Source organism: Oryx dammah, unplaced genomic scaffold (genome assembly GCF_014754425.2).
Source record: "Oryx dammah isolate SB20612 unplaced genomic scaffold, SCBI_Odam_1.1 HiC_scaffold_29, whole genome shotgun sequence".
Lineage (NCBI taxonomy): Eukaryota > Metazoa > Chordata > Mammalia > Artiodactyla > Bovidae > Oryx > Oryx dammah.
In genome coordinates, this window is record NW_024070213.1 from 48,440,479 (window position 1) to 48,461,680 (window position 21,202).

The 21,202-nt window shown below is 44.4% G+C and overlaps 1 protein-coding gene across 1 annotated transcript in view; it reads right to left on the bottom strand.

Moving 5' to 3' along the window:
* RFX4 (regulatory factor X4) overlaps positions 1 to 21,202 on the bottom strand; it is a 172,897-nt gene that overhangs the window by 144,058 nt on the left and 7,637 nt on the right. The window contains exon 2 of the mRNA XM_040234806.1: positions 495 to 581. Within this exon, the coding sequence (XP_040090740.1) occupies positions 495 to 581 (87 nt within the window). The remainder of the gene's footprint in view (positions 1 to 494; positions 582 to 21,202) is intronic.

Here is a 21,202-nt window from a genome sequence, read left to right on the forward strand (position 1 = left end):
TACCCAGGAGCCCTAGCCTGACATAACACAGGGAAAGGAACAAACACAGCAATTTATATCTTTCCATCAATTCCAATTCTCTAGTTCAAGATGCAGGATAAATCGTTACTTTCCAACACCAAAGACATTTGTGACTTTAAAACAACAATCCCATGACACACTCCTTTAAATCCATATCTACAGAGAATGGCCTTTCCCATTCAAAGTCCACATTTTCCCACTGGAGCATCACTGAGATGGAGTCTTTAGGGACTCAGACAATGAGAATGTGTAAACAGCAAGTTTTTGCAGTGGCCTCAGTTTCCACATCCATCTGAATGCATTGAACTCCCTCCTGGAGGATATTATAAGGCAGGCTTGGGTATTTCATAAATGGCTGGAGAGCCTCTTGTTTCGGGTAACAGGCCCTAGTCTAGCATTCCAGAAGCACCATTCCTTATCAGAACACAGCCTGTAGCCAGGACATCATGGAAGATAGAGTTTTAAGCACTTACTTTCATCATTAGAAACATTCCCCAAAGATGAGTGGTTGGAATAACGCTTGTTTTCACTTTCGTTGAGACATCTTTCAATCCAGCTCTCTAAAAATGAAAAATAAATAAAATCACACTGTTGGTGTTTGCAAAGAGGCAGGAACATCATCAGTGCACTAGATTTAAATGCCCATCAACCTTCATCTGAGATCTGCCCAGACTGCAGTTGGATTTAACATGAAGCCCAGTATGCACCATTGCTGATGAGACTTTGCTGAGTAGCTTGGAGGCAAAATGGTAATTCGAAGCCCCACTTCATTTCTTGGCCAAATTCGACTAATTTTGGAGTATTAGTACCAACTGAGTATCCACAGGGAATTATCTTTCTTCAAAAATAAGATATTAATATATTCTTGAGAACTAGTTTGTAAAACAAAATTTGGTCAACTGAATCACTGATGGTTTGGAGACTTGTGAATTAGCAGCAGAACCCTTAGTTCAAAAGAAAACAAAAAGAAAAGCAGATACAACCCTGAGGGTTCTGGTTGAAGAGGAAAGCAGGGAAACTTGTAGCTTCCTCCACCCCTACTCTGTCAGTGACCCCTGAAGGGGCTCTGCCAAGCCCAGACTGAAAGTCACCACAGGAGGAGGCTTCAGAAGATCTGGAATAGCTACCTATTGTTTTATTTATTTAAATGTATTTAGCTGACTCTGCTGGGCCTTAGCTGTGGCACATAGGATCTCTGGTCTTCGTTGCGGCATATGAACTTTTAGTTGTCTCATGTAGGATCTAGTTCCCTGACCAGGGATGGAACCCGGGTCCCCTGCATTGGGAGCACGGCATTTTAGCCACTGGACCACCAGGGAAGTCCCTCCATTAGTTTTAAAACCCAAAGACCATAGCATTTTTTTAAAAAAAAATCCAATTCCAGACAATACAAATGTACTTTCCAAGAAGTAGCATAATGCTTCTATGATCTAGAGAACCCACTATTCGTTGATTCATTCATTCAACAGCATCAGCTAAGCACAGCAGTTCTGCTACAATGTTTGTTTTGAAACCACAAATGTGTTCAATGCAAGTGATACCTTAGGGAATCATTTGTGCCTAGCACAAATTTTCTGTTTGCTTATGCTTGATTTCTTTCTTAGAAAACATTAAGTGAATTCAGAAACTGCACATAGCTGAACTGAGCCCTGAAGGAATATGCAAACGACAGGCGTGCTCACACCTTAAACATCTACCAGCTACTTGAGTTCTTGGCATGGTTTGTGAGCCACAGATAGACCACGTTCCACCGTTTCACACTAACACACAAGCTGTGACCCTACCAAAGTCCACTTCCAAAAGTAAATTTTAAGTCTTTTTCAAGGTCAAGTGCCATACTTATTGTATTTATATGCCTCTTAACCATTTAACATGTGTAAAACTGTGCTACCCTTCTTATTAGGGTCCTATCTTTTCCCCCATGTGTCGCTGACAAAGTTTTTAAGCGTTGTGCCCCTAGTTTATTATTCCAGTGAATGCTGTGCTTTTTGTTGTGCAGTTTTGTAGAATGGTGATAACTCGGGGGGATGCATATTAGTATTAGAGCAGGACTGATTACACCTATGAATGTGTGCTTTTGAACAGTGCTGCCTTCTTTATAATACGGGAGCTGGCATTTACTGAACCCCTATTTTAATGTTAACATATTTCATTGAATTCTGACCACAACTCTCTGAAGTAAGGATTTTCATCTCCAGTTTCCCTAGAGAGCAACTGAAGCTTAATCGAGTAATGTGACGCCTCATAATTCAAAGAGCCAAGGAAAAGTTCATTACTTAGTAACATATTGTTAAAGGAAACCATGCTAACACTGGCTCCTGAGCGATGTAGTGAGGGGAAAGCAAGTGCCAACAGCAGAGTGAAATGTTGGGGTTTTGGTGTGTATTGAATGTTTCAACAAACTGCTTTTTTAAAAAGCTGCTTCCCCGATTGTAAATAAGTAGCAGAGAAATATCCAAGGAGTGGAACAGGCACCAGCTTGTTAAGAGGATATGGAAATCTGGTATTTCTAAGGAAACAGGGAGCAGCCGAGAGATTCAAAGCATTAAAACCCTACCCCCTTCCAGAGAGCAAATGCACAATGTAGAAACAAACAGCTTGCAATGGTTTCAAAGCTGTGATGACACAGGGTGGGTGTTTGTCATCACATCTTATGCAAAACCACATCTGGATACAAATCTCCAGAATTCTTTTCAGAATTCTCCAGAAAGTCTCTACTCAGAGCTTCTAACCCTTTCAAGTCCTGGCACATTTTCCCTGGCAACAGCCGTGGCTGATGTCAGATGGCGTTTCATGAAATTCGCAGTCCCTCCCTCCACCTAACCATACCACCAAAATCAATTTCTATTGTTCGAGGCCAGTCCTTGGTCTCCCTGGTTAGGTATGCACACCTACTCACCCTCATGTGCGTGTGGGCACACACATTCACAAATACACCGCCACTCTCCTTCATCAGTAAAGGGGAGCACTCTCACCCATTTGCCTGTGCCAGAATCAGGTTTGTTATCATTGTTATCCTGCAAAGGGGCCTATTCTTGCAGGTGATATCCCCAGCAATTGGAAGGGGGAACCCTCTCTGAAGAGCTCACTGCAACATTCTGGAAAGGAGCTGGCTCTGGTCACCAGCTGGGTCAAGAGATGCAACAACCGTCCACAAGAGTTCAAGTCAAGTAACAGCTGTCCTGAGGGCAGTCCCTCTCCCCCACACTGCCCAACCCCATCCCTGGAGAGAGATGAAAGCAAGGTGACAGGAGGAAGAGAGGGGAGAGAGAAGAAATCTCACCAAGTACTCCTTTCCCCCATCCATTGCCCCCAACTCAGACCTCTCTGACCTATGGCTTAATCTTGTGTCCACTCCGCTGCCCAGCTCTGCTCCCTGGAGCAGCGCAGAGTAGGTCTGGTCTCTGAGGCACATGTCAGATATAGGAGGAAGCCACACGCCTTCATTTTTTTCTAGTCAAAATGGACCCCACTTCTTTCAGCACTTTCTTGGGAGAAGTTGTTCCTCTACTTTTTAGCCATCCAGTTCTCCTGCTTCTGGCATCTTCTATTTAATCAACGCCTGTTTGAACACGTGGGGCTCAGTGAGCTCTGAGGGTTCAGACGGGGTCTAAGCTGTGCCAGATCTGGCAGAACCATCACCTCTGTTGTTCTAGACATGGGGGTTTCCAGAGTGTTCAAAGGTCTTGTATTCCAGACAGTATGAACACAACATTCTGAAAAATCTATAGAGGCCACAGGCCTTGGAGTCACAGGTGCTTTTTGAGCTTTGTCTTCTTCCTTAGGGGGGCCCTTAATAGTGCCATCTGCAGGTTGCTCCCATAAGTCAGGTTGCTCCATAGGACTGAAAGGCCTCTCTCTATTCAGGTCACCTGAAGTAAACATTACATACTTTAAAACTATTAATAATGGGTTATGGTCTTACAAAGATCAAGAATTAATCAACCAGAATGACAGGCATATTGAATGTTTAATGAGACACTGCATTCATCTATCTTACTCATTTGTAGATTGTGTGCATGTCTGTGCTCAGTCATGTCCAACTCTGCGACCCCATAGACTGTAGCCTGCCAGGCTCCTTTGTTCATGGGATTTTCCAGGTAAGAATACTGGAGTGTGTTGCCATTCCTTCCTCCAGGGCATCTTCCCAATCCAGGGGTCAAATCCTCCTCTCCTGTGTTTCCAGCATTGGCAAATAGATTCTTTACCACTGAGCCACCCGGGAAGCCCTCATTTGTAGATTAAGGGGCTTAACAAAGGCCACCATATTCTGAGCTCTTATGGGTCAAGCATTATGTAAATGCATTTGGTATACCATCATACATAATCCTCATAACAGCCTTACAAGATAGGTTCTATCAGTATGCCCATTTTAGAGATCAGGAAATTAAGGCTCAGAAAGATTAGATCATCCAGCTAGTAAGAGGAGGATCAGCATTCACACTCAGGTCATAACCACAGTGCTGTCTCTCCAAGTGTGCTCTGAGCTCTTCTTATCCCATATCCCATTCGGTCTCCAGAACACATTGCCAGTATTGCAACAATGATCACAGTCTGCCTTGTATTACAACTTGTGCTAAAACTCAACTTACATATTACAATTTTTGCTAAGTTCATTTACATGTTTCTTTGCAAGCCTTTGTTTTACATAACAGGCTCCTCAGTTCAGAACTTAAACATCTTAAGAATGCAGTCCACTTTATTTATTTCTCTTGATTCTCCACTAGTGCCTGGTATAAAGTTTTTCCTATAGACTGGCTTCAACGAACATTATGTTATTGACATGAATGATATCAAAAAATGCACAGTGTATAAGGAGATGTGTATAAGGAGATCCACATGTCTATAGAATTTCCTAATAGCTTTCTTTTCTACCACATACAGCATAAAAAGGACAACACATCAAAGGCAATTTTCCAAATAAAGAAAAATTCAACAAAAATGTATTTTGTCCCATGTAGATCAAGAAGCTGTAGTCAAGTGAGTCTGATATAAACATGAATAAGACAGGTTTCTGCCCTCTGAGTGAAGTCGCTCAGTTGTGTCTGACTCTTTGCGACCCCATGGACTATAGCCTACTAGGCTCCTACGTCCATGGGATTTTCCAGGCAAGAGTACTGGAGGGGATTGCCATTTCCTTCTCCAGGGGATCTTCCCAACCCAGGGATCGAATCTGCCCTCTAGTTGCCATCAAAAAAACAAGACGGATGCTCCTCCATCAGCTCATGATTGCTGGGACCCTGTCATTTTGGTTCACCTGTGCCCAGGAGCTGGCACTCTGCCTAGGTGCATAGATATAGTGCAATAAATATGTTGTTGAATGCATTACTTTTTTTGAAAAACAACAGTAAGTTCCTACTATGTGCCAGATACTATGTGAGTTTTTACATGTGTGGAAAAGTCATAAATTAAAACTCAGGACAATATGATGTGATATGCCTTAATATCTATATTTATTGTTATGAAAAACAAAAGTTCTCGTACTGTGATCATCACAGCAGTATTGGTGCTGTGCCCTGGGACACTGGAGAAGCAGAGCTCAGTTCACACTTGGATAACCTCCTGTTCCCACCTGCCTCATACTTGATCCATAAACACCATCTGACCTTTTAGGAAGGACGAGCCTTGCTCTAAGTGTCCAACAGGATTTATAGATGACTGTGAGCATAGGCTCCTGGGCTGCAAAGCGTCCTTTCACCTGACTCATCTGGGATCATGGGCAGGAAGGAGGATGCCTCGTAGATTTTTCATCTTACAGGGAGTTTAACCCACATTGCTTAGAGGCCAATCTTCATGCCTCCCCACTTCAGATCAGAGATTTGGAAACCCCAATTTGAAGTGACTTTCTCAAGTTCCTAAAATGAGGTTGAGCAGAGCCTTAAATGGTTATTGGGTTTCCCAGGAGGAAATCTTGCTTCCCTTTGCAGCAGCAGCAAATAGCAATTAGGAAGTAGCTGCACTGGGGGCACGGCACATCCAGGCCAGTCCAAGACTCAGAGCAGTGCTTTGCGAACATACATTGGCCTGGCAGGAGGAGCCGACCACATTGGTTGCCAAAAGGCACATAATCCTTGAAGTTTACAGGGCACCCTGACACGGAGAACCTGATCTGAGCTTCACAGTCAATCTCATGGGATAGAAAATTACTTATCATCACAGATAAGTAATAGCTTCCTCAGTGGCTCAGCGGTAAAGAATTCGCCTGCAATACAGTAGCCGAAGGTTATGTGAGTTCAATTCCTGGGTTGGGAAGATCTCCTGGAGGAGGGCAGAGCAACCCACTCCAGTATTCTTGCCTGGAGAATCTCATGGACAGAGGAGCCTGACCGGCTACAGTCCATAGGGCCACAAAGAGTCAGGCCCTCCTAATGGGCACAGATAAGGAAACTGCACATAGCTGTGGCTTGTTGGCAGTGGTGTGGCCGAGGTCACACAGTTCAAAGGTATTAAAGTCAGAATTCAAACCCAGATCTTCAGGCTCCAAAGCTTATGCTTATTCTTCCCACTGCATCCTACAAGAGATAGATGGGCACCAGGCTGAACAGTTTCTCCCCTGTGGACAGAAACTCCATAACAGCAGGATCATGGAGTGCCATGGGCGGAGTTCTTGGCCCCCAGCAATGGAGGAGGCTGGATCCTGTCCAGATAAAAGATAAAAGACCACACATTCCTCATTCTCGAAGTCAAGGAGACCTCTCTGACTACACATGCACAGAAAGGCTCCTTGGAGGTCAAAAAGGGGAAGGGGCACCACCCATAGTAAGTGATGTCAACCTACCCATAGATTTCTTCCCTAGAATTCATCTTGGCTAAGAGATGTGCACACACACAGGGGAGGACCCTAAGATACACCCAATACAGACTCAGAACCAGGCAAAGCAAGATGATTGGCCAAAGGAAACGCAGAAGAAATGCCCCATAAAAGTAATTCAATTACTACCATTCTGTCTCCCGGAGCCCACCTGCGTGTCTGTCTGCATGTACCCTTTTTCCTCCTAATAAACACATTGCTTGTTTCACTCGTGTCTCTATGTGCAAATTCATTTCCACACAGTTGGCAGATCAGGGCCTTGTCACTGGCCACTGGACCTGGCGGTCTAGTGGCGAGGATTCAGTGATCTCACTTCAGACTCTGGCCGGGAACCCTGCTTCAAGCCACTGCACCCGAGGCCACCCAAGAGCAGGCCAGTGGTTCCCTCTCATCCATCTATCTATTCATTTTGCAAATACTTATCAAAGGTCTTCAGTGTAAAGTTCTAACAGAAGAAATGAACAGGGACTTCCCCGATGGTCCAGTGGTTAAGGCTCTGCACTTCTAGTACAGAGGGCGGAGGTTCGATCCCTGGTTGAGGAACTGAGATCCCACATGTCAGGTGGTGTGGCCAAAAAAAAAAAAGAATAAAATAAAATAATTTTAAAAAGAAGAGATGGTCAAAAGCTATTTAATAGGAAACCATTATATTACAGCAGGATATTTCTAATGGACGAGGATTTCAGGACCTGAAAAGATGTTGTTTTCTTATGCATTCTTTTTATTTATTTCCCTCACTCAGGTTAAAACCCAGTATTCAAAAAATTAAGATTGTGTCATCTGGTTCCATCACTTCATGGCAAATAGAGGGGAAACAATGGAAACAGTGACATATTTTATTTTCTTGGGCTCCAAAATCACTGCAGATGGTGACTGCTGCTACTGCTGCTGCTAAGGAGCTTTAGTCGTGTCCAACTCTGTGCGACCCCATAGACAGCAACCCACCAGGCTCCTCTGTCCCTGGGATTCTCCAGGCAAGAACACGAGTGGGTTGTCATTTCCTTCTCCAACGTATGCATGCATGCTAAGTCGCTTTAGTCATGTCCGACTCTGTGCGACCCTATGGACAGCAGCCCTCCAGGCTCTTCTTTCCACAGGATTCTCCAAGCAAGAATACTGGAGTGGGTTGCCATTTCCTTCTCCTGCAGATGGTGACTGCAGCCATGAAATTAAAAGATGCCTGCTCCTTGGAAGGAAAGCTGTGACAAATCTAGACAGTGTACTAAAAACCAGAAACATCACTTTGCCAACAAAGTTCTAAATAGTAAAGCTATGGTTTTTCCAGTAGTCATGTATGGATGTGAGAGGTGGACCATAAAGAAGGCTGAGCACCGAAGAACTGATGCTTTCAAACTGTGGTGCTGAAGACTCTTGAGAGTCCCTTGGACAGCAAGGAGATCAAACCAGTAAATCCTAAAGGAAATCAACCCTGAATATTATTTGAGGGACTGATGCTGAAACTCAAGCTTCAATACTGTGGTCACCTGATACAAAGAGCTGACTCATTGAAAAAGACCCTGACGCTGGAAAAGATTGAAGGCATGAGGAGAAGGGGATGACAGAGGACGAGATAGTTGGATGGTATCATTGACTCAACGGACATGAGTCTGAGCAAGCTCCGGGAGATGGTGAAGGACAGGGAAGCCTGGGGTGCTGCAGTCCATGGGGTCGCAAAGAGGTGGACACATCTGAGTGACTGAACAACAGCAACAACATTTCCCTCCTTCTTAAAAATGTAAATTCTAACAACCCTGAGAATCTCGTTTGGTGCCTAGTCCCCAAGAGCCTGGAGTAGTGTCAAGCACAGTGATGGCTGTGATGAAGTGAATGAAAGAAGAGGGAACATCCTTCCTCAGGAAGACCTCTGGGAAGAAACAGCACTGGAGCAGAGACTGAACGTGGTGAGGGAGTGAGCACTTCTGAGGTTCTGAGACCTGGGACCACAGAGACAAAGGCTCACAGGCGGATCATGAGTGATCTGTTTATGGAACATGTTTGTGGCTGATGCAGAGTAACCCCAGGGAGACAGTACAAGATGAAAGAGAAGATAGAGGCAGGCCAGGAAGAGTGTGGAGCCAGTGGTTAGAAAAACTAGCTTTCAAAGCCCAGTCCTTCCACTTACTAGCTATGTAACAGTGAGGTGGTTCCTGCACCTCTTTAAAGTCCTGCCTCCCAGGTTTCTCCAGAAATTAACTGAAATGACACAGATGATGCACTTAGTATGCTGGGCTTGTGGGAAAGTGAGGGAAGCATGGTCTCTACGCACCAGCTGCTCACAGCCGTGGTGGGGACAGTCAAGCATAGGTTGAGGGCTTTCCAGGTGGCTCAGTGGTAGAGAATCCACCTCAGTGGTAGAGAATCCCAATGCAGGAGACACAGGTTTGATCTCTGGGTCTGGAAGATTCCCTGAAGGAAGAAATGGCATCCCACTCCAGTATTCTTGCCTGGAAAGTCCCATGAACAGAGGAGCTTGACGAGCTACAGTCCATGGGGTTGCAAAGAGCCAGACACAACTGAGGGACTAAGCACATACACACAGCATTTATTGAGTGCCCTCTCCACGCTGGTCACTCTGCTTTACCTCTCCTCCTCACAGCAGTTCTGAAACAGAGCCCTGAACAGCTCCAACGTTGTGAGGAGGAAGTGAGTGTCAGACAAGCTAGGTGAAGTCACCACTACAGGTCTGTCTGACCCCAGTGCTGTTGGCTGTCACTCCGGCACCCTGCCTTTCTAAGCCAGCAGGTAACCGGGAGTATGTCTAGATGACAAAAAGGGGCTTCCAGCTCAGCTGGGCTGCTTCACAGAGGGTAGAGGGGAGGGCATTTCAACTGGCCCTTAAAGAGGTCAGCATCTGCCAGACCAAGGAGGAGAGAAGAGTGTTCTGGGGAAGAGGGCCACCGTCACCGACAAAGGCACAAAATGGGCTCTGGGAAAGGTGAAGAACCCACTGACCCGTGACCCAAGGCATGGTAGGGGACAAGTGGGGGATTCCATTAGGAGCAGATTGCAAAGGCCTCACTGCCCCCTCTCCCAGGCCAAGACGCCTGCAGGCAGCTGGGAGCCGGCCGTGATTTTGAAGCGGTGGGGGAATAACACGATGAGCTTTGTTTCTGAGGAACTGGGTGAGAACAGGGAGTTCTTGACTTATGCAATACCTGAGGAAAATGCCGCCTGACTTAGGAAGTGTCACCGGGTTTTAATAGAAGGCGGCATTCATCCTCTTTCTATCAGCAGTCTTTTGGGGTGCTGCGCCGGGGCCTATTTTAGGAACGCACAGCTTTAGAAATGCTACATAAAAGAGCTGACAGGCCACACGTGAAGCTACCCAGGGAAGACCGGGTCCCAGGTCCCTCATGGGGGTGCCAGGGCGCACCCTCACACCCCTCCCCCAGACCCGTCATTACCAGTGGACCCGTGCCGCCGGGGCCTGCTCCTGTCTCCCCTCAGGCCCAGATGTGCGTTCCTCTGGATCATTCTGTCTCGGCCCCTTTCCTGTCTCCCCTGGGGTTCCCCACGGTGGTGAAACACAGGTTCGTGTGGGAAGTGGGCCCAAGAGGTGGGCAGCTGTGGCCTCTCCAGGGTGGGGGCGCCTCAGGTCAGTGGGTTGCCACGGCAACACCACAGGCCTTGCCCCAGGGGCCGCTGGGTTCCAGGAAGGGGCCCTTGTCCCTGCCTCCAAGGGGCAGCCCCACCCTGGCCCTGCTCTCATTCCATCCCTGGCCCACCAAGCAGTGATTTGGCACCGACTGTTTGCCAGGCTCTGAGGCTCTAGTGGTGAACACGCAGCACGCTCCCTGCTCTCAGGGAGCTCATTCTCTGTGGTGGAGACGGAGGAAAACCAAGAAACACGATGACTTAGAGCACAGTGAGTGTCACGAAGAAATGGAGCCAGCAAATAGGATAGAGAGAGATGCAGGTGCGCTTTTAAGGGGTAGGGACACTGAGGGCCTCTCAGAGGAGGTGATGTTGAAGTGCAAAGGCCCAAGGTGGGAGGGGGCTCGAGGGTGTGAGGAAGAGGTGGGAAACCAGCGTGGTAGGGGAGAGGGAGGAAGGGGGAGGGCCGTAGGAAATGAGGTCAGGAAGTTAGGATGCGCGACTTGCTGGCCAGAGTAAGAACCTCATGTGTATTCCAAGTGTGCTAAGATTCTGTTGCAGGGTTTAATCGGGTGACATGAACTGCACTGGCTCAGAAAGGACAGCCTCAGCCTGTGAGGGGCCTTACACTTGTACATCCCACTATCAACTCTTTATAGGGTAACTTGTTACAGGCACTCAGCTAGACAGTAGGAACATAGCAGGGAAGAAGACAGACGGTTTCTGTCTTTGTGAAACGTTAGCGTTTAGTGCAGGAGTCAGCTATTCAATAATCTCACAAATAGAGATGTCATTACAAAGAAAGCCAGGGGAGAGGGGAAAAAAAAAGGTCTGGTCTAATCTATGAGAGTCAGAAAAGATTCTCAGAATAAGTAGCATCAAACTGACAGCTGAAGAGTAAGAAGACACATAGTAACTACCCCAGGTAAACAGAGGGAGGATGGCAGGAGAAACAGCATGTGCAAAGGCCCTGGGGCTGGCAGGAAAGTGACGCATTCAAGAACAGGTATTAATTCAACATGTGCTTAATGAGACCATCCTGTTTAGCACTCTGTAAGATGCTATGGGGCATGAGCACATAAAGGCACTGCCTTCATACTTAGGGCTGGGTTAAGGAGTCTGGACTCTATTCAGTAGAGGGTTGAGAACCTCTAAAAGTTTTCGAGCAGAGTGTGGCAGAAGAAAATCAGCTCTGCAGGCAGCTCCATCAGGGGCTGCTAAATACAGTCTTAGTGGGGGAGGGAAAGGGAAGCATGAGACCCTACCTCTTATCATCTAAACCTGGACACTTCTGAAATTGAAAAGCAATGCTAAGAATTTTGCCAGGACCATACACGTAAACTGGGTGTTTCAATGGTAGCTCAGATAGTGAAGAATCTGCCTGCGATGCAGGCGACCCAGGTTTGATCCCTGGGTCAGGAAGATCCTCTTGAGAAAGAAATGGCTACCTACTCTAGTATTCTTGCCTAGAGAATTCCATGGACAGAGGAACGTGGCTTGCTACACAGTCCATGGGGTCACAAAGAGTCAGACACGACTGAGCGACTGACACACTATACATAAACCAGGATTGCCCCAGGCTAACTGGCACTTAATGTCCCCCTAGTAGGAGGCCACTATAAGAGTTTAAGTCTTAAGGCTTGAATCAGAACAGATAAGTGAGATGAGAAGAGATAAGAAATGTGTCCTCTTTCTAGCTAACTGTATCCACTCGTCTGGCCTAGCCACAGGAACGATGTCCCATGTCTCTTCTTGATCTGCTGGGGTCTTGGTCACTGCATGATGTGAGTGAGTCCAAGGTGACACTATAGCCATCTCCTGGAATGCTGCCTCTCAAAGCAAATACCATCATCCTCGTCAACATCATCATCATAGCAATGACTTGCCCAAGATCACACAGCCTAGCAACTGAGCCAGCTAACTCTAACCTAAGCATTAACTTAGGTTTTGTTGTTGTTGTTCAGTTGCTAAGTCTTATAAAACTCTGTGACCCCATGGACTGCAGCATGCCAAGCTCCTCAGACCTCCACTATCTCCTGGAGTTTGCTCAAATTCATGTCTATTGAGTCAGTTATGCTATCAAACCATCTCATCCTATGCCGCCCCCTTCTCCTTTTGCCTTCAGTCTTTCTCAGCATCAGGATTTTTTCTAGTGAGTCAGCTCTTTGCATCAGATGGCCAAATTATTGGAGCTTCAGCCTCAGCATCAGTCCTTCCAATGAATATTCAGGGTTGATTTCCTTTAGGATTAACTGGTTTGATCTTCTTACAGTCCGGGGAACTCTCAAGAGTCTTCTCCAGCACCACAGCTTGAAAGCATCAGTTCTTTAGTGTTCAGCACTTTTTGTGGTCCAATTCTCACATCCATACATGAGTACTGGAAAAACCATAGCTTTGACTGTGTGGATCTTTGCCAGCTATGTGATATCTCTGCTTTTAAATATGCTGTCTAGGTTTGTCATAGATACCCTCAAGGAGCAAGCATCTTTTAATGTCATGGCTGCAGTGATTTTAGAGCCCAAGAAAATAAAATCTGTCACTGCTTCCACTTTTTCCCATCTACTTGCCACAAAGTGATGGGCCTGAATGCCATGATCTTAGTTTTTTGAATGTTGAATTTTAAGCCAGTTTTTTTCACTCTCCTTTTTCACCCTCATGAAGCAGCACTTTGGTTACTCTTTAATTTTTGCCATTAGAGTGGCACCATCTGCATATCTGAAGTTGTTGATATTTCTCCCAGCAATCTTATGAGACCCATAATTACACATCTTAAAGTCTCATTGTGAGCACTAAGCTGTGTCTAAAATAATACCAGACACACAATATGTGCTCAAAAATGTTACTGCCCCTTCTTACTTTTGGAAAACTCAATGTAGAAAACTCTGAAGTGAGCAGACATTAAGATGTCATTATTTTCAACTTAACAAGAATTAGCAAGGGAAGCCCAAGGATACACCAATGCCAATATGTCACAGATCCTGAACTCACCAACAGTTTCCGGAGACTAGAGAAAATTAAACCTAAGATGTTCAGTGCCATCTTCTGTCAAAGATAAACGAAATGTAAAAGCAGCTCCCGGCTCTGAAAATATCCCTGAGAACACTAGAGTTAATGTACATAATTGCAAAAGCAGGTTGGAGAAATGTCATTTTCTCTCCACTTCTAGCAGTAGGGAGAGCATACCTGGAGAGCAGGCAGCACAGGGAGAGGAGTGGCACAGAGCAAGCTGTAGACACATGGAGCCGCCATGAGTCCCAGGCATCTGTTTGTGCCTGAGGCACTTTTCTGGTTTGTTTGAATTAACATTGTAGTAGTTAAGGACGCAGACCATGGGCTCAACTGCCAGGTTCAAGTCAGACTGTCTTGCTATCACCTTGGGTGAGCAACTCCACTTCCTTGAGCCTCAATTTTTTTAATCTGCAAAATAGGACTGGTAATAATGGTACCTCATGGGATTTGTATCATGAGGCATAGAGTGTTTCCATGATAAGCACTATGTAAGTCTTAGCCACCAATATTGTAATTCTTATAGCTTACTCTTTAGCTCCTTCCTGTTATCATTCTGTTTGATACTTGGATCTCTTGGTGCATGGCCTGGGAAGCCAGGAGGGCATTAATTCTAATCTTCCCCTTAAAAGGGGCTAGGTAAATTCCACAATCCTGGGCAAATTACTTAACCTCATGGATCTCAATTTTCTTCTTATATTAAAAATATCTACTCCATGAGGTTATTATGAGGATTAGGAGAATAATATGCTCCTAATATTAGTACTTAGTACTAATATGCTCCTAAGAATAAGCTCCTTAAGAGCTGACTGTACCTGATTCCCCACTCTTAGGACAGTGCTTGGCATAGAAGAGCAGATCAATGAGGAGAGAAGAGGAAGGGAAAGAAATAAATGAATGAAGCACCAGCTCCATGCCTGGTTCACAGGGGCTCAATGAATCTGCAGTTAATCTATCAAGGACTTGCTTGCACAGAGCCCTGAGTCAGGCTTTCTAGAAAGCAGGCAAAGAGATGAAGCATTCCTCACAATATGAAAGAGAGGTTGATTAATATCTTAAATAAATACTTATTGAGCGTTGACTTGTGTCAGACACTCTGGCAGGTGCTTTGCACTTCACTAAGCCCAGAGAATAATGACATGGGTGGAAATCTTGAGAAAGAAAGGAAGAAGCATTAAGTAAACACGGAAAACGAGGATGGGAAGTATGTACACTGAGAGCCAAAGTTAAGCCAGTAAGAACTTGATGCACAAGGGAAACCCCCAGCCCCTTCCCTGCAACTGCATGTTTTTAATTGGTTGGAGATGGCCAGGCTTTAAAAAGTGCAACTAGCTTTGGTAGCATAACAACCTCAGTTTGGATACTCTTGCGTGTATGAAGCAATGTAGGAGATGCAGGTTTGATCCCTGGGTCAGGAAGATCCCTTGGGGAAGGAAATGGCAACCCACTCCAGTATTCTTGCCTGAGAAATCCCATGGACAGAGGAGCCTGGTGGGCTACAGTCCACAATGTCGCAAAGAGTCAGACACAATTTAGCAGCTAAACAACAACAAAAATGAACCAATGCACGTGACTGAATCCCATGGAGTGACAATTTCCCTAAGTACAGGATGGGAACAATCCCACCCAGGTCACAGGCTTATGAGGTCATGTGTTGAAAAGACTGAACATAGTGGAAGTGCTGTAGAAATTGTTTTCATCTCCTATGCAGTCTTGGGCAGAGGACAGAGACAGGGAGTGGAAAGGCCTTGGAAGCTATTACGGGGACTCAAGGAGAAGCAAGTCCTCAAAACCCCTTTGTTTATTGAGCTTTTACAATATGCAAAGGCCCTGTGCAGACCCCTTTATATGCACTAATTCATTTAATCTTCACAGTACCCTATAAGGTAGGTGCTATGCATGGCCCCACCTTACTAAACTGAGGCTCAGAGAGGTCACATGACTTGCTGAGTTCAGATTATCTAGCCCATGGCAAAGCCCATTCTTACTAAGCCTGTGGGATTCCAGGGCCGGAGCAGTTAATGATTATATCAGCGACGGCAAACGATAACATGCTATGCAGTGGAAGGGGCTGGCTGTTATTTTAACAACCAAGGTATTTATGCCGAACCAAGCAGTGATAAAGAATCTGCCTGCCAATGCAGGAGACCCGGATTTGATCCCTGGGTTGGGAAGATCCCCTGGAGTATGAAATGGCAACCCATTCCAGTATTCTTGCCTGGAAAATACGATGGACAGAGGAGCCTGCTTGGGCTGCAGTGCGTGGGGTCACAGAGTTGGACTTGACTGAGCACACACACATGCATTATAAGGAAAGCAGGCAGTCTGTGAGTAAATAGGTATGAAGACTTTGATGATGTAAGATGTCAAATTGGCCAGAGTGACTGGCAGGTGGGAAATACCTTCACAGTGGTGGTGCCAGGTTGGACTCAGATGAAAGGAATATATAGTATGAAGGCACCCCCACAGGAAGGAGCCTCTTTGGGTGCCTTCGGTCAGCAGCCTTGGCCAAAGTCATGTCGTGGTACCCATGGCAACCAGAAGCCCAGGGACAGTCGTAAAGTGCACTCCAGGAAACTGCAGAGTGAGATGCTGTCTCCCCTAGGTTTAGGGGTGACCCGACTTCCTGAATTTCCTTATGTAGTAGAGCAGGTGAGCTAGGATGGACAACTCTAAGGTCTCCTTCTAACTCCTGGTCTTAGGTGGCAAGGAGGCAGCCTGAGTTTGAAATCAGAAAAATTGGTGTTCAAACCTTCGTTTGCCGCTAGCCGTTTGGCTTGGAGATGTTACCTGGGCTCTCTGCACCTCAATTTCCTCTTCTACAAGATGGGTAACTAATGCCACAAGTTGGGTATGAGAATTAATTGAGTTAACATGCATAAGCATTTCACACAGTGATTGGAAAAGATTATAAATGTTATTAACTTGCTATTCAATTTCAAAAAGTGAGTCACTTTGTTAAAAAAGCAATGAATAATTTTGAAAATATCTCATTAGGTCAGCCTGCCATTAATTACTAAAATAATTTCAGTGTACTTTTCTCCTTCCCTCCCTCTGTCTCTTTCTTCCTTCTTTCTCTCTTTATTCCCTTTCCCTTCTTGAAAATAATCTATATATCAATATATAGTCTCCAGGTACTATGTACAATTAGATGGATTTTGTGTTTTTTTCCCCCTTTCTTTTTTTAAAATCACCTTTCAATACCAAGAAAAACTTTAAACAAAACACAGACCCCCTGGGAATGCTATCTTTAGGTTCCTCATCTCTTAGACTTCTCTGGACCCCCTCTGCCCAGTGTGATTTCCCAGCTGTGCTCAGGGCTCAGCCGGCCTCTGAGTGGATGCTCATGCCTGGTACGGTGTGGCAGGGACCAGCTCCAGGCAGGCAGCCCTCCAGTCTCCCAGCACCTCTGGGGTGCCCTGCAAGGTAACACAGGCGGAGACACTCTGCAGCCTGGGCACCCAGCGGAAACCCCAACGAAACAGAGAAATAATTCATTCTTCTAATCACAGCAAAGTTTTCAAACTTTAAAACAGAGCCTTGATTAGAAGAAAAGCTGTGGGTTTTTTTTTTTTTTCCTAAAAGCCTGGCATTTCTGAAAAGGTCCCCTACCCAAACCACAGCAACCTCAAAAACTTTGCCCACTGAGTCGAAAATAAAAGTTCATGGAGACCAAAGGCTCTCTCACAACAACAGCTCAATGCTTTAGAAATCTTCTTTTCAATGTTTAAAAATTTGAACATTTTAACTGAGGGCCTCAAGCCCTCTGGAATCTTTTTCCTTGTAAAACTCCCAGGGCTTTCTCAGCCAAAGTTACTTATTTTTTATGATGTCTAATAATGCTTTATGGATAAGCTATGTTGGTTATGTAAAAGAAGTCATCAAGTAAAAGAAAAAAAAACTAAAAACAGAAATTTTAGCTGTTTTAGTAGTTGCATAAGAATGACATAAAATTAGTTATTTTCTTTTTGACCGAGTAAAGAGCTTACAGAAGCATTCAAATTCTTCCCCAACTCTAAATTTTTTTTATCAGCAATGAAACTGAACACCACAAAGAAAACATGTCAAAACGTTTAATCAATCAATTCCATCATAAATAGATGTGAGTTTATGCCATGGGCCCAATTCTGGAACTTTGTAAGACCCCAATAACTTCAATTGGAATTTCACTTACCCATGAGCATTTAGAAGCAGTATACAAATTATAAATACAGTACATGCATGAACTCCCCTAATTTAGACTAATCATTTGGGGAAAAGATGATGTGGAATATCATCAATAAACTTCAAATATCTCCCATGCTCATTTTTGAAAAATTATAAATCCTGTAACTGTAACATTCAAAGAAACACTTCCTTCTTCAAAAGTCTAATATTAGCTTGAAATGACTTCACAGCAGTCACAAGATTCAAAACAAACGTGTTGACATGTTTCTCCACCAGATGCACTTGTGCCTCAAAAATTAGTTGCGGCATGATTAGCAATCACTAATCACTCTTAAGATTATTCAAATGACAGTCCAAAATCTAATTCAGGAGTAGTTCTCTTGTGTGTTCACTGATAGTGCATTTCCTTCAACACGATGGATTCAGAGGAAGTAGTAATTCTCCTTTCTGGTTAAATAAAAACCTGCTGCATTCATCAGTCTCACTTAGGCTGCGTCTAAACAATGCTGACCTTTAGCACAAACCGGTTGTCAGAAAACACGCAGGACACTAAGCCCTAACCAACCTTCGCTGGGTTGCAGCCTTTCCAAAAGCTTTCTCATTATCGCCTTAAATTAAAGCAAAACAATCACAACAAGATAAACCCAACACATCCAGATTCACCTGTCTGCTAATGATTTTTTCTTTCTCAGAGGCAGATTATGCTTTTATATTTCATTGAGGATTAACCAACCACAAAAGTGGAAACTATACACCTATTTTAAAGAACTTCTGCGCTGAGGATCAGAACTTACAACAGAGACCACACAACCTACTGGCACAGGTCAATCCAGTCCTCGTTGCCCAAGTTTGGACCCTGTGAGAACATAAGGGCCAAATTTCATTCTTCTCTGCTTTGTGTGATTTTTCTCTCTTAAAGAAAGTTGTTAAATATTTCAAAAACTAAAAAAACCACAATGTAGATAAAATCAAGTTGTAAAAACAGAAAGAGAACAAATGAACATTTTCTCCTCACAGTAGAAAAATATGCTTTCTTAGGCAAAAAGGACTAAACAGGTTTCCTGTTAAAACGAGTTTCAGAGAAAGGCTCACTTGAAATTGAATTCTTTACTTCTTGAAAACCAAGTGTAAAATTGTTCAGTCTTTTGAAGAGTGATGCCTACAAGTATGGAGGGGGTGGATGAAGAACGTAGGCCATCACCTTCCAGAACTGAGAGGGCATCGGTGTTGTGCAAGAATCTCCACCAGAGGCTTCTCTGTGAGCTCCATGCAACTCTCTTCCAGGAGTCACATCCCAGTCAACAGGTGTTGCTTCTACAAAGACACATTTTCCCCTTCCTTTAACAAACTGGAAAACACAAGGGTAAAACCATGGCGACCAGAAGCATGAAAATGCCTTGTTCATGGAAGAGGTAGAGAAATGAAAATAAGATGAATCCCTCAGTCCAATCCTCTTAGAAAAGAATTATTTATCCTGACATGAGAATTGAGACTTCCCCAGTAGCTCAGTGGTAAAGAATCCACCTGCAATGGAGGAGATGAAAGAGACACGGGTTCGATCCCTGGGTTGAGAAGATCTCCTGAAGGAGGAAATGGCAACCCACTCCAGTACTCTCGCCTGGAGAATCCCATGGACAGAGGAGCTTGGTGGGCTACAGTCCATGGGGTGGCAGAGAGCTGGATACAATGAAGCGACTGAGCAAGGCACCACACTTAGTACAGAAAACATCTAGATATGCAGAAACAATCTAAATTTTTTCAGGATTCTTATCCCTTTTCCCAACTAGATACCTAAAATTTGACAGAGAAAGACCAGATAGTTATTTTTAATAATAATAAAATCTTCCACTTACTGAGCAATTTCTAGGAGCCAAGCTTAAAGTGCACAATCTCATCATATCCTCTTTTTGTTCTTCTTGAAGTATAGTTGACATACAATATTGTTAGTTTAAGTGTACAACATAGTGATCTGACAATCACATACATTCCCATACAATCACCACAAGTCCAGTATTATTGACTACATCCCTGTGACTTATTCATTTTATAGCCAGAGCTTGTATTTCTTAATCCCCTTCACCTATTTCACCCAACAACCTCCCCCTCCCCAGACACTTATATCCTCTGAAGAACACTGGAAGATAAGGAGGGGATTTTTCACACAGAAATAAGGAAGGCAAGGCTTAGAGAAGTTAGGTCATTTTCCCTGGGTCACACAGCAAGCAGGTGACTAAGCTGAGGTTTCAGCCTTGGTCTATCGATGGCAAAGCCCATGTTCTTTTCATTAAGTTGCACCCACATCCACCTGAAGTCATGGATTAACACACATGTGTGTGAATGACTTCTAGCTGCAATATATAGTTTGTTAAATTACCAAAAGGCTACATAAATAATCACAGTTCAGTTCAGTTCAGTCACTCAGTCGTGTCCGACTCTTTGCAACCCTGTGAATTGCAGCACGCCAGGCCTCCCTGTCCATCACCAACTCCAGGGAGTTCACTCAGACTCGTGTCCATCGAGTCAGTGATGCCATCCAGCCATCTCATCCTCTGTCATCCCCTTCTCCTCCTGCCCCTAATCCCTCCCAGCATCAGAGTCTTTTCCAATGAGTCAACTCTTTGCATGAGGTGGCCAAAGTACTGGAGTTTCAGCTTTAGCATCATTCCTTCCAAAGAACACTCAGGGCTGATCTCCTTCAGAATGGACTGGTTGGATCTCCTTGCAGTCCAAGGGACTCTCAAGAGTCTTCTCCAACACCACAGTTCAAAAGCATCAATTCTTCGGCGCTCAGCCTTGGCTTCTGCCTCATTTGTGTATTTTGGTTGTGTCTATATATGAGCATGAATGAAGCCTAGACATTCACAGAGACAAAGTGAATGATAACTAAACTTCAAATGAATCCCCACAGTGCATTTCACATCAGGAGTAAAGAGATGTCCCTTTTTTTTAGTTCTACCAGTTTATTGCTCCCAACCCATCTCCCTCTACCCTCATGCATGCATGCTCAGCCATGTAACCCCATGGACTACAGCCCGCCAGGCTCCTCTCTCCATGGACTTATCCAAAACAAGAATACTGGAGTGGGTTACCATTTCCATCTCCAAAAGATGTCCTTTTTTGTCCCTATTTTTGCCAACAATAATTTAAAATTTTGTCTCCACAGTATAAAGGACTATCACTTTCTTATGGGGAGATAATAGCATGTTTTGCTAAAATGATATGAACTTCATTGGACATCCTGTCCAACACAACCCTCTCCCTTGCTAAAACAAAAAAGAAGAAAAAGATATTACAGCCTTGTAACCAACAGTGTGGAATACTTATTGGTTAGGGTACTTATCCACTTCAAGGATATCCTTTATCCACCTCCATTTTCCAATGTATAACATGGAGAGGATAATAACAGTACCCCTAATATATATTTTAAAATATAACTAATAATGAATTTAAAGTGCTTAGTACATGTTTGGCTCATGAAAGGCATTTGACAACCATTAGCTTTAAAAATGAAGACAAAAAGCTAGATGTATTACTTGCGTTCTTTCCCAGGAAACTATAGCATACACAATCTAATCAATCTTGCTCCCCACGCTGTCAAGGTGC